General features: G+C 38.2%; 1 protein-coding gene across 1 annotated transcript; it reads left to right on the top strand.

Annotated features, from left to right (window-relative positions):
* The first annotated feature begins 416 nt into the window (after positions 1-416).
* On the top strand, positions 417-1533 carry LOC147896320 (la-related protein 1B-like). Its single transcript, XM_087382266.1, has 5 exons — positions 417-759; positions 862-1024; positions 1112-1202; positions 1284-1355; positions 1435-1533. Exons 1-5 carry the CDS (start codon positions 417-419, stop codon positions 1531-1533), a joined length of 768 nt encoding a protein of 255 aa, XP_087238392.1.
* The last annotated feature ends 15162 nt before the right edge of the window (positions 1534-16695 follow it).

Below are 16695 nucleotides of genomic sequence, written 5' to 3' on the forward strand. Positions count from 1 at the left end.
ATTTCAAGCCGGAGCAAGAAATTGAGAGGAAGCTCTGAAATTTATCCCGCGTCCAATCGTTATCTTATGCTTGACGTTGTAGCTACGTCAACTCGCTACGTAATCCCTGTCTCGCTACGTAATCCCTGAAGCAAGAGATTTTGAACCCCTTGTAATGCCAGCCTCCTGCCGTAGGGATATCATACAAATGAGTGCTGGGCAGACATGAGATCCATTCATTGAGCATATGCACATCTATATATTGGACTGTCAACTTTGGTAGCTTTATTCATTCATCCCTTCGTATTCATTGTCGGCTTCTTCTGTCTTCTAAGTTCTACTTCACCCTTTTCAGTGTCTCGCACGTTCTTATTTTTTTCTTCAGACGCCTTTTCCTTCCCCCCAGCTCCCCCTCCCCACACACCTTTTCTTCTTCCATGGACTCTGGTTCCACCAGTTTCGGCTGCTGGTCGGCGGCATATTCAGGGTCGCAGCAGGATGGCAATTCGCTTCCTCAGGATTCAGAAACGCTGATTCATGATATGCCCAATGCGGCAGAGAAGGTCTCGAAGCCCGCATGGCGGAAGCCATCGGCCACGGCTGGGACAGCAGAACCTGTGATGGGATCTTCCTCTTGGCCTAGTTTAACCGAAGCTCGCAGCACAAAATCGCCTAAAAGCCCAACTGCCACACGCGATTCTGATGGTAGGGGCAACGGAGTTGAACCCAGGAGCCTGACTCAACCGAGCCCAAGCTTCATTAATGCTGCAAGTTTCGAGAGTAAGTTTCCATCCTTCTCTTGTGTCACATGCTTCAACTTCCGCATTACAATCGGGGCAGGCAAAGGCATGTCTTACCGGAAGTAAGGTGTTGTACATGCAGGAGGTGTTTTGTACCATCTACCAGCGGCCGTGATAGTAGATCCTGTATGTGGTACCAGGCTTTTTGTACTCCCTCCTGGACCACCACCAGGAATGATGATCCAAGGGCCTGATGCCGCAACTCTACGATTCATGATCCTGAAACAAATCGAGTATTACTTCAGGTCTGCATATTGTTGACATTGCGCTGATGTTTACGATGTCATTTGATATTTTTGTAGTCTGTTGATGTTCTTTCTCTCTCGTTCCAGCCCACAAAATCTGTGCAAGGACATGTTTCTTCGAAGAAACATGGACGGGCAAGGTTTTGTTCGACTCTCTCTGATTGGAAGCTTCAAAAGGGTGAGACTTCTAACATCACGTTAACCTTATATTGGGGGCACTCAAGGTGATTGTTCTGCTGAAGTTCGTTTCATGATACAGGTGCGAACGCTAACTGCAAACCACACGCTGATCTTGGAGGCTTTGCGTGAATCTACAGTTATAGAAGTTCAGGTTGGTCTGCAGCTAGATATGTCGATGCTTTGTGTTCTATTGGTTGTTCATAACATAACGTATGGTAAATATATCACAGGTTGATAGAATGCGCAGACGTGGTGACTGGGCAAGGTGGATTTTAAACTCCACGAAAGAGAAACCTGAGCTCAGTCCGTCCTGTGGAACAGAAGCCTGAGTGCCCTTGTTTTCGAAAATAAAGATCGGTGAAGTTCTTTGGAGCCCTGTATGCCAAAAGCTAGGCATGCTAGCTTGATTGAAAGGCTTCATGATTCAGATGGATCAGCCATATTGAAAGCTACATTGCATCATTGTATGCTTGAAGTCCACAATTTTTGGAGCTGCTTCTATTGGTGTGTTTATGATGCTACGGAAATTCTGGATACCCCACCATATTGGCACCTAGGAGAAGAGCCACTGCCGAGGCAAAGAAGACAATCTCTTGTATTGGTGTATTACACCAATAATGTATACATACATAACGAATAATATACACTTATGGTATTACTTTGTATTGCACTTTGATGAATTGAACATGGTTGTTACAATTAAATGTGATTTTGTGGTGTGGATAGTCCCCTGATTGGGGACTAGTCTGAATGTTTGGGGACTAATTTGAATGTTGTAACTCGCAAGTGTGGGGATTAAGAAGATGAGCGTCGCCTCTTTGGAGGTTACACTTCCTTTAGTGTCTCTATTGTTGTTTTGTCTCTTTCTCGAGCATTTCACACATTTGGTGGAGACACAACCAATTGTAGTAGCATGTCAGATCCTCATAGTCGTATCTCCTCTCCCTTTCATCAACTTCCCGATAATTCCATGATACCTGAGTTTCAAGATCAATCTTCACCACCGTTGGTAGAGCAATTGTTCTCTGCAGTATCTTCCTTAGCATTCCAATGTAATGAGATGAACCAAAACATGCTTACTTTCCTCCATATTGTCACGATGAACCAAACCCTCATGTGCGTCCTCGTGCATTTGCAGGTCTTCCAACAGAAGATGTATTAACTTGGCTCGATCACTTTGAGAATGTTGTTGTTACCGTCACTGGTCTTCGGATCACAAAACTCTAGAGATATGTATGGTTTTGGATGGTGTTTCGACTACCAGGTTTGTTCAACAGGATAATTCTGTCAAACACAATTGGCCACATCTCAAACAACTTTTGATTCAGAATTTTGCTCATCAGAATGTGACGCAATCAACCCTTCAACAGTTATCTGGTGGTGATCAAAAGATAGGCGAATCTATCTCTCAATTTGCAGTGAAGCTTAATCAAATTCTTCCTCACATAGATCCAAATATGTTGGAAGATATGAAGCTTTATTTCTTGTGGCCCCGAATGCAACATGACATATCCAAATGCACAAGGGATCAGCGTCCTACTACATTTCATGAAGAAATTCAAATCGCTCAAAGGATTGAGGCGAATATTGAGTCTGATTGTTCAGGTATATTCTCACAACCATTGTATCAAATCAAGTCTAAACCGGTTGTGGACACTACTACCCCAATGGATATTGATATCCAAAATTCTTAGCTTGGCAATAGACGAAATCTTCATGCACAAGATTCCCAAGGTTGACCCAAATGTTTTTATTGCAACAATTATGGCCATGTAAAGAAATAGTGTTGCAAATTGAAGGCTTCCACACAAAATGTGCAACAAGTTCAAGTGGATGTGACTTCCGCTGCTAGTCTAGGTGCTATTCTAGAAAATGCTTAAGTGGATGGTTGTCTAAGGTTGCCCATATACATTATCAAGCCTCCTATCTTTCTTCTTCTCGCCAAGTCTATTTTGTCATTTTAGATTGTTGTGGTGATACTATACTTACTCTCCTTGATTCAAGTTCTACCTTTTCCTCAGTTAGTGCATCCTTAGTTTAGACACTTAATCTAGAATCCAAGTTAGGTCCTCCAATTTCTCTTTAATTTTATTTGGGGATAGCAAACACCTTTACCATTCAAACAAAGTCATTTCCATGACCTTCAAAGTCCACAATCAGACCTTCTTTCATGATGCTTACGTTCTTTCAATTTACTCTAATTGCCACCATCAATGATAGCCTTTATACACAACTTGCAGACCCAATAGTTTCACTCCCAAAAAGAGTCAAAGATCTACAAGCAATGCTGTCACAGTTTCAAAATTTACTTTCTACTAGTCATGTCAACACTACAATAACTGCTGATGTTTACCATGAAATTCAAACAAGCACTACTCGTCCATTTAAGATGGTTGTACGCTGTCGTTCCCCAAGGTAGAATGAATAGATTGAAGAGTTAGTTGTAGAAATGCTCAAGAAAGGAGCAATTCAGCCATCTTCAAGCTCTTGGGCCATAGAACCACATTTGGTGAAAAACCGAGATGATCAATATCATTTTTTAATTGGTGTATTGCACCAATAATGTATACATACATAACAAATAATATACACGTATAGTGTTACTTTGTATTGCACTTTGATGAATTCAACATGGTTGTTACAATTAAATGTGAATTTGTGGTGTGGATAGTCTCCTAATTGTGGTGTGGATAGTCTCGTGATGGGGACTAGTCTAAATGAATACAGTTGTAACTCCCAAGTTTTGGGATTAAAAAGATGAGCGTCTCCTCTTTGGAGGTTATGCTTCCTTTGCTGTCTAGCTATTGTTGTTATGCTTCTTTCTCAAGCATTTCACACATTTGGTGGAGACGCCGTTTGTTCCTCACAACCGATTGTAGCAACATGTCAGATCCTCATAGCTGTATCTCCTCTCCCTCTCATCAATCTATTGACAATTCCATGAATCTTGAGTTTCAAGATGAATCTTCACCACCATTGGGTTCTCCATAGTATCTTCCTTAGCATTCCAAATCAATTAGACGAACCAAAACATGCTTACTTTCCACCATATTTTCAAGATCGACTAGACCCTCGTGTGCATCCTTGTGCATTTGCAAGTCTTCCAAGAGAAGATGTATTAACTTGGCTCGATCACTTCGAGAATGTTGTTGATTACCATCATTGGTCTTCGGATTGCAAAACTATGGAGACATGTACAAATGAATGTCACATAGTATTCAGCCCCGCCTAATGACCGTGTAGGCATGGGACCACATACGTCTGAATGCACCAAATCAAGCATTTCAAACTCTTTCTTTCCCCTTCTTAATGGTTGTGAGATGATACCTGAATGCTCAGACTCAATATTCGCCTCAATCCTTTGAGCGATTTGAATTGCTTCATGAAATGTAGTAGGACTTTGATCCCTTGTGCATCTGGATATGTCATGTTGCATTGGGGCAATATATGAAATCTTCTTGCACGAGATTCTCAAGGTCAACCCAAGTGTTTTTGTTGCAACAATTATGGTTATGTAAAGAAATACTATCACAAAATTGCAGGATTCCACATGAAATGAGCAACAAGTTCAAGTGGATGTGAATTTGATTACTAAACTTGGTGCTATTCCAAAAAATGGCTAAGTGGATGGTTGTCTAAGGCTGCCCATATACATTATTAAGCCTCCTATCTCTCTTCTTCTCGCCAAGTCTGCTCTATCATTTTAGACTGTTTTGGTCATACTGTACTTACTCTCCTCGATCCAAGTTCTACCTTTTCCTCAGTCAGTGCATCCTTAGTTCAGACACTTAATCTAGACACCAAGTTAGCTCCTCCAATTTTTGTTTTATTTGGAGATAGAAAACACCTTTACCATTCAAACAAAGTCGTTTCCATGACCTTCAAAGTCCACAAGCAGACCTTCTTTCATGATGCTTACGCTCTTCCTCGTCAGCTCTTTCAATTTACTCTAGGTTGTGACTGGTTCTTAAAAGCTCAAGCTACTTTATATTTTGAACATAGAATGCTTCATCTACCTCATTTACCTCCTCTTAGTCTACGTAAGATTGCCACTGTCAATGATAGCCTCTGTACACAACTTGCACACCCAATAGTTTCACCCCCAAAAAGAGTAAAAGATCTACAAGCAATGCTTTCACAATTTGAAAACTTAGTTTCTACCAGTCATGTCAACACTACAATCACTGCTCTTGTTTACCATGAAATTCCGATGAGCACTACTCGTCCAATTAAGATGGTTGTACATCGTTGTTCCCCAAGGCAGAATGAAATATAGATTGAAGAGTCACTTGAAAAAATGCTCAAGAAAGGAGCAATTCAGCCATCTTCAAGCTCTTGGGCCGGAGAACCACATTTGGTGAAAAAACCTGATGATCAAGATTGTTTTTGTATAGACTTTCGACCCCTCAATAAAGTCACAGTTCATGATGTGTATCCCTTGCCCCGTTTGGATGATTTACTAGATCAATTAGGCCGTTTTGTTTATTTTACTTCCCTTGATTTGGCATTCGATTATTGTCAAATTCCAATTCTTCCTGCTGATGCTCATAAAACAGCATTTAGACCACCTAGAGGACTTTACGAATTTAAGGTGATGGCCTTCGGGTTGTGTGATGCTCCTAGCACCTTTCAGAGGACAATGAATAACTTGTTTGTAGATTTGATACAAAAGGGCATCCTAATAGTCTATCTGGATGACATTTTGATTCATATAACTACATGGGAAGAGCACATCAATGTGCTATTTCTAGTTCTGAGTCATCTCCAAAAATGCAATTTCAAACTGCAATTGAAAAAGTTTAAGTGGGGTCAAAGATAGCTCAAATTTCTTGGATTCATTGTTTCTGTAGCCGGTCTACAAATTGATCTAACTAAAGCTATCATTGTCAAATATTTCGAGTCCCGAATTCAACAAAGCAATTGCAAAGATTTTTGGGTTTGGTAACATTTACTATTTCTTTTGCTCCACATCTGGCTTTAATTACCTTTCCTTTATGCCGTCTACTTTAAAAAAGTGTCAAATACCTTTGGACCAAGGATTGCCAAATTGCATATGATAAATTGAAGGAGCTTATCATGTCTTCTACCACTTTGTTAGACCCCAATTCTCAAAAAACTTTTTGTTTACAAATAAATGCTTCTAACACTGGTTTGGATGTTTCCTCAAATGGGTGTTGGCATTGCAAGAATATACTTTCACTTTGAAATATTGTAAACCCATTTGTAATGTAGCAGTAGATGCTTTGTCCCGAACCCATGACCTATAGAAGACTCAAATCTTTTATCCTCAGTTGTATCTTGATGTCCCTACTTAATTCCTACAAATGGGACAATTGCAACAGCAAGACTCTCAACATTCCAATATCTTGCAACAACTTCAATCCTGTACTCCAAATCCATTTCAATGACAGTATGGGATTTAGAATCATCTTTTGTATTATCTTCAACAGGGCTTTCAACCTTGACTATGTATTATACACTACTACAAAACTAGGTAGAAATGGCAATAGGAAATGGCACACAATTTACAAATTTGCCATATTTTTTACAAAAATGACTGCTAGAAATGACTAGTTCTTGAAATGCTATTTCTTTGGAAGAAATGGCAACAAAAAATTGCAACCTTTTATTATTTGCCATTTCTTAGCAATAATTGGCAGCACCAAATGGCTGCTAATTCTTGACTACCCTTTCTTATGAAAAAATGGTAGCAAATTCTTGATTGCCATTTCCTATGAGGAAATGGCAACAAAATTTGACTGCCATTTCTTATGAAGAAATGCTAGCAAATTCTTGATTGCCATTTCTTGGTAAGAAATGGCAACCATTTCTTGACTGCCACTTCATTCAAAGAAATGGCAAGCACTTCTTGACTACCATTTTCTAAGAAGAAATGGTAACACAAAATGGCAACTATCTTTTGACTACCATTTCTTACGAAAAAATTATCGTTCTTACCAAAATGGCAGCACAAAATGCATATGTCACTACAAGACGTAGGCCCTTTTTCGACGGAAATACAGACATTTTTTACACTAAAAAGTTTTTTTTTGACGGGCACAAAGGTCAGTATTTACATCGCTATAAGTGTCAAAAAAGAATGGTTGCTATATAAGCGTCACTATATAGCGACACTAATAAACATCGCTATATAGTGACGTTGGTAAACGTCGCTATATGGTGACACTAGTAGACGTCGCTATATAGTGACGATTAACAGAAGCTTTGAAAAAATATTAGTGGGGCTAAACAGGGCCACAACAAGCCCTGTTTTGCCCCACTAATGTTTTTTTTAAAGTAATTATAAAAGAATGTTGTTTGTTACAAAACAAAATTTGTGAAAAGGGTGATACAAAATCGCTCAAACGAGCTAAGCGACAGAAGCATATACATGTCAAAGATATACAACATTGTTCGTTACAAAATTACCCTTTTGAAAGAGAGGAGAAAAGAAGAAAAGAGGGAAAAAAAGAGAAAAAGAGAGAAAGAATATGCTTATGAAAAGAAGAGAAAAGAAAATGAAAGAGAGGAAATAAGAGAGGGAAAAAGAAGAGAAAGAAGAGAAAGGAAGAGGGGAAAAGAGAAGGAAAAAAGAGAGGGGAAAAACATATGAGCATATGAGCATATGCTCATGAATAAGCATAAGCATAGGCAAATGCATATGCTTATGAAAAGAATAAAAGAGAGGATGAAAGAGAGGAAATAAGAGAGGGGAAAAGAAGAGATGGAAGAGAAAGGAAGATGAGAAAAGAGAAGGAAAAAAGAGAGGGGAAAGCATATGAGCATATGAGCATATGCTCATGCATAAGCATAAGCATATGAGCATAAGCATAGGCAGATGCATATGCATATGCTTATGAAAAGAAGAGAAAAGAGGATGAAAGAGAGGAAATAAGAGAAGGGAAAAGAAGAGAAGCAAGAGGGGGGGGAAAAATGAATAAAGAGAGGGGAAAAGAGCATAAGCATAAGAGAAGGAAAAAGAAGAGGGGAAAATAAGAAAAGAGAGGAGAAAAGAAGAAAAGAGGGAAAAAAAGAGAAAAAGAGAGAAAGCATATGCTTATGCTTATGAAAAGAGGAGATGAGCATATGCTCATGCATAAGCATAAGCATATGAGCATTCTTTCCCCTCTCTTATTTCCTCTCTTTCATCCTCTTTTCTCTTCTTTTCATAAGCATATAAGAGACGAAATAAGAGAGGGGAAAGAAGAGAAGGAAGAGGAAGGAAGAGGGGAAAAGAAAATGAAAAAAGAGAGGGGAAAAGAAGAAAAGAGAGGAAGAAGAGGAAATAAGAGAGGGAGGGAAGGAAAGAGGGAGGAAAAGAGGAAAAGAAGAGGAAATAAGAGAAGAGAGGGGAAGAAAGGGTTCCTACACCCATCACTGCAGCTAGCACTTAAAGCACTACTACAGACCAATGCAAATAATGGAAACAAAAAAAGGAAAAAAGAAGAAGCACTTTCTTACTTAGAAAAGTCCTGCTCGGTGTTTCGTGGATTGGCCTTACAAAAGAGAGGAAACATACCATTTTTAAGATAACTAGTTAGAGAAAGGAAGAGTTTGGAGAAGCAACTTTCCAAAGGGATTGGATTGAGGGGACAAGCATAAGCCTACAAACAAGGAGAAAGCACGAAAGGAAGGGAAAGAGAAGGAAGAGAAATACCAAAAAGAGAAGAGCAAATCTCGTTTTTTGTCCTTAATCTCTAAAAATTAAGCATGAAAATTAGCACATAGGCTTAACAATGCAAGGAGAAACATGCTTCAACTCTCACAAAATGAAATCTCACAAAAAATGAGCCTACATTGCTTAAAGAGACACACCTTCTTGAAAAACTTCCTTTCACACAAGTAGAGAGGGAGAAGGGTGGAGAGGGAGCACAAGTGTCAATGGGAGAGGGGCTTGGTAGGGGTGAGGAGTGTGGGGAATAGAGGAGGAAAGTGAGGTCACCGAATAGAGGAGGAAAGCATGGGAGGAGAGATTTTTGCTTTTCTCATGATAGAGTTGTGAAAGCTGACATCGCGTGGGATTTTGGGTTTTTATCCCCCAACGTTGCTATATAGCGACACTAGTCAGTCATTATATAGCAACACTTATACCCTAAAGTGTCATTATATAGCGACACTCACACCCTAAAAGTGTCGCTATATAGCAACACTTAACCCTAAGTGTTGCTATATAGCGACACTTATACCCTAGAAGTGTCGCTATATACTTATACCCTAAAAGCATCGCTATATAGCAACGAAACAGGGCAAAGCATTTCTGTATAGCTACGGTTCAAGGCACTTGATCTAGGAAGAGAGGGAAGGAGCTCATAGGTGGCTATTTTTTGGATCTTAATAAATTTCCTTGCATTTTGTGTTGTGATTTTAAAGGTGTGTAGATGGAAGGGACAAGTGAAAGCTTGTTAGATGATGCACCAATGCTCGCGAGTGCAGAGTGGCTAATGGAGAGGTTGTATTGTCATTGCACTCATTGCAAGCGAGAAGTACGACGTCAACGCCGTATTGTCATGCACCACTTGAGGATGTATGGGGAGGAGCCCAAACCAGTACCCACCGTTGGTGGTGCACATGGCGATGGATTATTGGAAGTCAATGCTATTTAAGTTTGTGATTAATATTGCATGCATACACTGCATGCATACACGACACGAAATCTTGAGACAAGATCTTATATCTACATGAAACCTTGAGACAGGATGAGGAGGGTGGTGTGCATATACCTTGACACTTTGAGAAGGAGTCTAGTCTCTTGGATGTGCCAGATGATGACGAGGGTATGGTGGACATGATGGATTCTATTTTTAGGGGCAATGCACATGATGTCCGAGTATGAGGCTGTGTACATGGTACCTTTGATAGAGGAGTTACAGATCTTATGGACAGGAGTGCAGGTCTTTGATATTTCTAGAGCTCCTAGACATACCAATGACATTTTTGCGTGGAACACATCGATTCAAAGAGAGTCACGTATGATTGTGGAGTCATGGCTAACTTCACACAAGATAGTTGAGCAAGTGCTTCGGATACCAATCTTCTCTCCTCGTAGTTGGATTATTGTGGGACCATATACAAAATCTATGAAATTGATTTCAGACGATTTAGTATTTTCATTCTTGATCTAAAATGGTTTAGAACTATTTACAATGGTCTTTGTTCTTCCTGAGCATTGTGAGCAGGTGCATACTAATGATTTAATTAATTGAATCTTTCATTTTTAAATATCAATTGGTACATGTACTTAAGCATAGTTTCATATAATTAATGGCATTTGGCACCCATCTTCAATATAGGTGGTTTTTCATCCAGATCATTCTGATCCAAGATGGTGGTACGTGATCCAAGTTGCACCACGAAGTAAGCAAAACGTCGGTGCTTAACCGTCGAAAAAGGGCCTATGCCTTGTAGTGTGTGGAGTAAAATTACACAATGGTTGACCATTCAAATGCTGCAAAGTATCTTATTGTGGTCAAAGATTCAATACTACCATTCACAACATTGATATTACTATCACTATTTCTATATTGTCTAAGTGTGAAAGATTAATTAAAAGTCTTAAGTGCATCAGTATTCATAGTACACAGTGTGAAGAAGTCATCTTAAATTCTAAGGAATAAATTTTACCTTTTATAACACATGCATTTTACTTGAAAACAAATATTATTCAATAGTTGATTGAGAAATAAATAATAAAATTTTTACATAGCAAAATAAAATATAAATTTATAAAGACATTACATGAAGAGTTTTCCAAGAAACATTCAAGCCTATGGTTTCACCCAATGTATGAATCTCATAATTTTCTTTGAATATACAAGCATCCTTAATGATTGCATCATCAACACTCCCCATGGGTATGATACTTTGTATAGGCCTTAATGAAAGTAATAGAATTGTTCTTACAAAAGTTTTATGTGGATCAGGTTATTTTTCATGGCCGGGAATGTGTATTTCCACAATTCTTACCATGCAACGTGGATGAGTGTTAAAAATATGCATGGGTGTGCTTCTAGAATATGTGTGTAGCTTTGATGGATATGATACTTTATAAAGGTCTTAATACCAATAATACCCTTATCGTTGCAAATTTTGGAGTTGATAGGATATCATTTGCATGGTTGGGCTGGCGTATTTTCACAATTCTTAAACATGCATCATGCATGAGTGCTTCTAGCATATTTATGCGTGTTTGATAGGCATGATACTTTACATAGCTTCTACGAGATAAAAACCCTTGTGCTTTCAAAGTTTGATGGGGATTAGGCATCAATTTCATGGTTACGCATGTGTATTTTTAAATTTCTTACCATGCATTGTGCATGAGTGCTAAAACTTATGCTACAAATCAAGCAATGAGTAAAAAGCAACAATGTCGAGCAACAAAGTAATCAAAACAAACAAGAGAAATGAAAGAACACAAACAAGACAGCAAGATCCCAAGAAAGCAATGAACTCAAGCAAGCAAGCGAGCAACAAGATGCAATCATATCAAGCAAGCAAGTAATTGGAAAATTTTGGTAGCATCTCCCCTACGCCGTAGAATCATATTTGCAGAAAAAAAATGAAAATCTACTGTGAATTTCGATGGAAGGTGGGAAAAAATGATGCAAAGGCGCTCTTTTATAGAACCCAACTCCACATACTGGCCGGTATGTCTCCACACCGGTTAGTGTTTGTAGCTAATGCATTTCTGCCACGTGTTGTATCGGTGCACACCGACCGGTGTATCACTACACCGACAGGTGTAAGCCCAATACACCGATCGGTGCTGAGTTTCATCGATTGGTGTATTGGATACTAGTTGGTGTAGTGATTCACCGACCGGTGTTTTTTTCATCGCTCGATGTATCCCAACACCATCTGGTATTTTCTTGAAAATACCGGACGGTGTTGAGATACACCAAGGGATACACCGTTTGGTATTTTCTTGAAAATACTAGATGGTGTTGGGATACACCAAGCGATATATAGTCGGTCAACTGATATATGTTGACCAGTTACTAAAATCACATCTTTAAACATCCACAAGCATTTTTAAGAATCATTTGCATGGTGATAGGCGTGAGTGATATCTCGTGTGGTTGGTTGAGGATTTTCCATCATAAGCATCTAGGGTTTTAGCAAAATCCTGAAACATAACTCTGCCCATCCATTTGGCATCTATGAATGGAAATCCCTCAAACTTAAGGAGGTACATCTTGCAACTCTGTTCTCCTCTTGAGGTGGAAGTTGTAGAAGATGATCTTCTCCTCTAGGATTAAAAGAATGTCGTTGTCCTCCACTTTGGGAGGGTCTTCTAGATTTGGCTCTTGAGGTTGTTCCCCAACAAATATTATTACAAATCTGATGTAGAATACATTAGGTGTCTTTCAATGTGTTGGAAGGCTTACCTGAACTGATCTGTTAGTTTTTTACTTGGCTCTATCAAACTTTAATACAACCCATTTTCCCATTTTGAGCTGTGATTGTTTCTATTTCTAGGATTTCTTCAACAAGCACTTCTAGTAGTGAGAAAGAATCCCTCTGCCTCCATAATCGAGAAATGTGGTTGGAGCAAAAAATCAAATGTATGTGTGATCAATGTCTAGGGACCATGTATCATGCATGGAAAATTGCACTCAGTTACATCTCAAAGTATGGAGAATGGGATGCAATTGTATGCAGGTCATATCCATGGTAATTGTTTAAACGTTGAGGTTGATTGAGATGCGCATGGGTGTTCAAGTGTCTGATATATGCTGCTTTTCTATTTTGTACAAGATGTAGTGCCACACCCACATGTGTTGCCCTATTCTTGTCCTGAGGAGGGGAAGCATTGGTGATACGATGTGGGATGGACCGTTATGGATGCAGGGAGTGATGGTGGTGATAGTATCCCTCCACCATTACCTCCTTAGGCTATGGAGAAAGCGGTGTTCAATGATATGGTGTGAGATCTATTTGCCCATGAGTCCTCAAGGAGGGATGATACCATGGAGGCATAATGGACACCAATATTTGAGGGGTGCACATTCTCTGTTTTGCATGCCTCCCTTGACTTACTGAACTTGTAGACCATTTATGGATGGAGCAATGCAAGGTTACATGCATTACTCAAGTAAGCTCTCTATTTTGCAAACATGGTGAATTATGCTAATGGATCAACTCGTGCACCATGGATGTTATCAAAGAGAGAGAATGCTATATATAGCACTATACATGCACTATGGACGTTGCTCTTTCTCAAGTGCTTCATGAAGATCTTGAAGCGTTTTGTGAAAAAAAATTCAAGTCCCAAAGGTAGCATGGCCAAGGGTTGTTGGTATAAGAGTCACTTTTATAATAATTTTTGAGTTTCTTGTCTATGTGGATAGCTCTCTCTCACGACTATAGAAAGATGAAGAAGACCTAAGGATGATCTCTATTGTGCCTCAAGGGAGAGGATCAGAGAAAAGTAATGGATAGGGGGTTTATTAATAATATAAACCTCTATTGCATGCTTAATAGTGATGTGATGAGAAGATGGGTGACAAGATATGAGGATGCAAAGGCAAGAGACAAGGAGAAAGAGCCCTCTTTCATACATCCCATGGATCCCAAGTGACATACCCTAAGCATCCTAGAGAACTTCCAAAGGATATTCATGTTGATTCTCTACTTCATGAAATGGGGAGAGCAGAGAGAGACAAGGGGATCGATATCACAATGGAAGAATGGGAGTATGCTTCAAGATGCATGCAAAAGGTCGGTATATAGAATGTTGTGCATAATTTTGGAGCTTTCAACAATTTCGATTGCTTATTCAATTGATTTTGTCTTGGTGTAGTGTACTATGCTCAATTCTATATGGTGTGAGGGCAAGCATTTTGGGACACAACGGATTGATGATAAGAGAAACACACAAGATTGTGGCATCATTGCTAGCTTTGAGGGAGTCAATGGAGCCATGGATGATTATTGTGGCATAATCCAAGATTATAGATATTATTAAGCTTGACTTTCGGTGCTTCTTTGTGTATTTTTTGGATGTAAAGTGGTTTAAGGATGTGGTGGAAACAGGCCCTATAAATGCAATAATCAAACACCATGCAAGTGACTTTGTAACTATTTGACTCCACAATGTTTTGGCAAAGCAAGAAGGACACACTAGTACTACTGCAACAATGTGAATAGGTACGCTACACAACTAAAAATGCTCACTTATATATATTTGATACCTTCAAAGAAAATTAATATGTTAGTACTTGTGTTTGAATAGGTTGTATATCAACCAATAGTCGATAATAATAGGTGGTGGCACGTTGTACCTATTATGCCACGTTCCAAAGTGACGTATAGTACCTTTACTAATATGGAGTGTATGGAGGATGATCATGGCCATGGAGGTGATGATGACCATGATACAACAGAGGAGGATGAACATGAGATAGGAGATACAGATATTCAGGCCATTACTAATGAGGACGAGCTTACCATTGGTGATGCTGATTTTGATGAGCACTAAAGCACAAGTAGTAGTGGGATGAATGTATTTGTAGATCTCCACATTGGTTTGGATATTGAAGTAGATTTTTTGTTGGCAAGGGTTGATCTCATTCAAGATGAGATGGAACCATCGCCCATCATTGTCTCATTCAAATTTCTTACATATTGGCAAAACTATTTTATATATTGTCTCGTTCTCCTCGCCTTACTTAATTTTTGAATATGTGTGTTTGGCAAGAAACATATTATGGTGTGTGACACATGCATAGCATTGATATTTTTATGGAATTAGGTCCTTTGTAATCATGGGCAATGTTTGGCAAGCCATGACACACATTTATAAGCCTGCAGTAAATGCACGTCTCTCAAAATGTGTTTCTAGAAACGTATCTTGTGGCACTGCATCCACATAAAGAACTAAAATCAGCAAATTGAATTATTTTATGTGTATTAAAAAAAAGTAGTAATGCTTTGAAAACCAAAAGAAATAAGTAATTTTTGTTATGAATTAAGAGTCCTTCAAGAGTATGATGTAAGTATAGTTTGAAATAGGAAGTCCTTTACATGTATTGAAAATGGGCTTCTACTTAAATATACTAGATTATGTCTCTATTTTTGAGAAAGTAAACCTTTTTTGTAGATGCTGGATTTCCACTGAGGTTACTGTATCCATATTTTGAGTTGGTTGTTTTAGTTCTCTTATGTATTTCTCTTCGAGTGTATTAGCTTTGCTTTTAAAGTTTGTGGTGGCTAGGATTTCTGTTTTGAAGTTCGAGTCGAACGGTTTGTACCTGTTATCATCATGTTTCAATTTTAATGGAGGTTTGGTTTGATGTTGTGCTATCCAATTTTCAAGATTTCTAGTTTTTCCAATATATCTTTTTTCTGTAGCAATACATAGAATAGAATATATGTAATATGGGCATTTTGTGCCTTTTTCTTTGTCTTCTTTGCAATTTCCTATTTGAAATAGCATAATGAAGTACAATGAGATTTTCTTGTGTGTTCGAAGATGAAGTTTGTATGTATTTTAAGATATGGAGTCAAGAATGTACCTGTAGGGGGCTGAAATATATTGTTCTTTGTTGGAGTCGAGAAAAACTCAAAATGTTCGCCATATGCTTCTTTTGCAAAATTTAAATCAATAATGGAAGTTATACCTTCTATGGTAAATGGCAACTCTTTTGCTTTTTTTTAATCATCTGTTTGGAACATGTTGTTGAACCCCACTAGTATGACATTTCCAGTCTTACGATCTATTTTGAGGACTTCGGCTAAGCTTACATTGTAGCCAAAGTGTAGAAGTTCAAGGCAATAAGCTGAAATTTCTTCTGAGTTCTTATCTATTATAGCTTGTGCTTCTGTTCTCAACATTATTGGAGTAATGATATCGTCTTCTTTTGTGATTTTTTGAATTATGTACTTAGTTAGACTTGCATTATGTTTGAATTGATATTATGTATATGTTATTTATTGTATTTTTAAATTTTAAATTTTAATCTTTTTTTATAAATAAAATTGGGTTACTAACCATTTCCTCTCATTTCTTTGTCCCCATGTTCTGCCTTCCATTGTTATACTTCATGTTGATTGTTATCCATGAAATCCCTAAGGTCTTGCAGTGTGCTCCATCCATAAATGTATTCATTTGGTTCCTTTCCAGCCATGTTTGCAAGATGCATTTGAGCTGTATACAAGAAGTAATTTTGTCCCTTTGTTCTTTTTGTTGATTTCTCTTGATCTTGTTGAGCCAATCGGGCTTTACTTTTAAATTGATTAAAGATTTGGGAAATAGTAATCTATTATAAATTAGAATATAAACTAATGTGAAGAAATACTACAATGCTTAATATTGAAAACCTACCTCGTCTGATGTTGCCATATTTTATTGTTGGTTATTCTTCAAATAAGTTTTTTGATAGATCATGCATATTAGTTTGTATATCAAAAGTTTCTTTTCTCTTAAATGATGAATATTTAATAAAAGGATTTTCTATTGATTACTATTTTTTTAAAGTTCATGTAAGCAT

The sequence above is a fragment of the Dipteris shenzhenensis genome, chromosome 12, assembly GCF_047967505.1.
Source record: "Dipteris shenzhenensis isolate YYH24624 ecotype China chromosome 12, Dip_SZ_1.0, whole genome shotgun sequence".
NCBI classification, from domain to species: Eukaryota; Viridiplantae; Streptophyta; class Polypodiopsida; order Gleicheniales; family Dipteridaceae; genus Dipteris; species Dipteris shenzhenensis.

Excerpts from the sequence above, each read along its gene's own strand:
- LOC147896320 (XM_087382266.1), top strand. The coding sequence starts at position 417 with ATGGACTCTGGTTCCACCAGTTTCGGCTGCTGGTCGGCGGCATATTCA. Across the intron at positions 1,025-1,111 it reads CAAATCGAGTATTACTTCAG|CCCACAAAATCTGTGCAAGG; the intron begins GTCTGCATATTG and ends CTCTCGTTCCAG. Across the intron at positions 1,356-1,434 it reads CTACAGTTATAGAAGTTCAG|GTTGATAGAATGCGCAGACG; the intron begins GTTGGTCTGCAG and ends AATATATCACAG.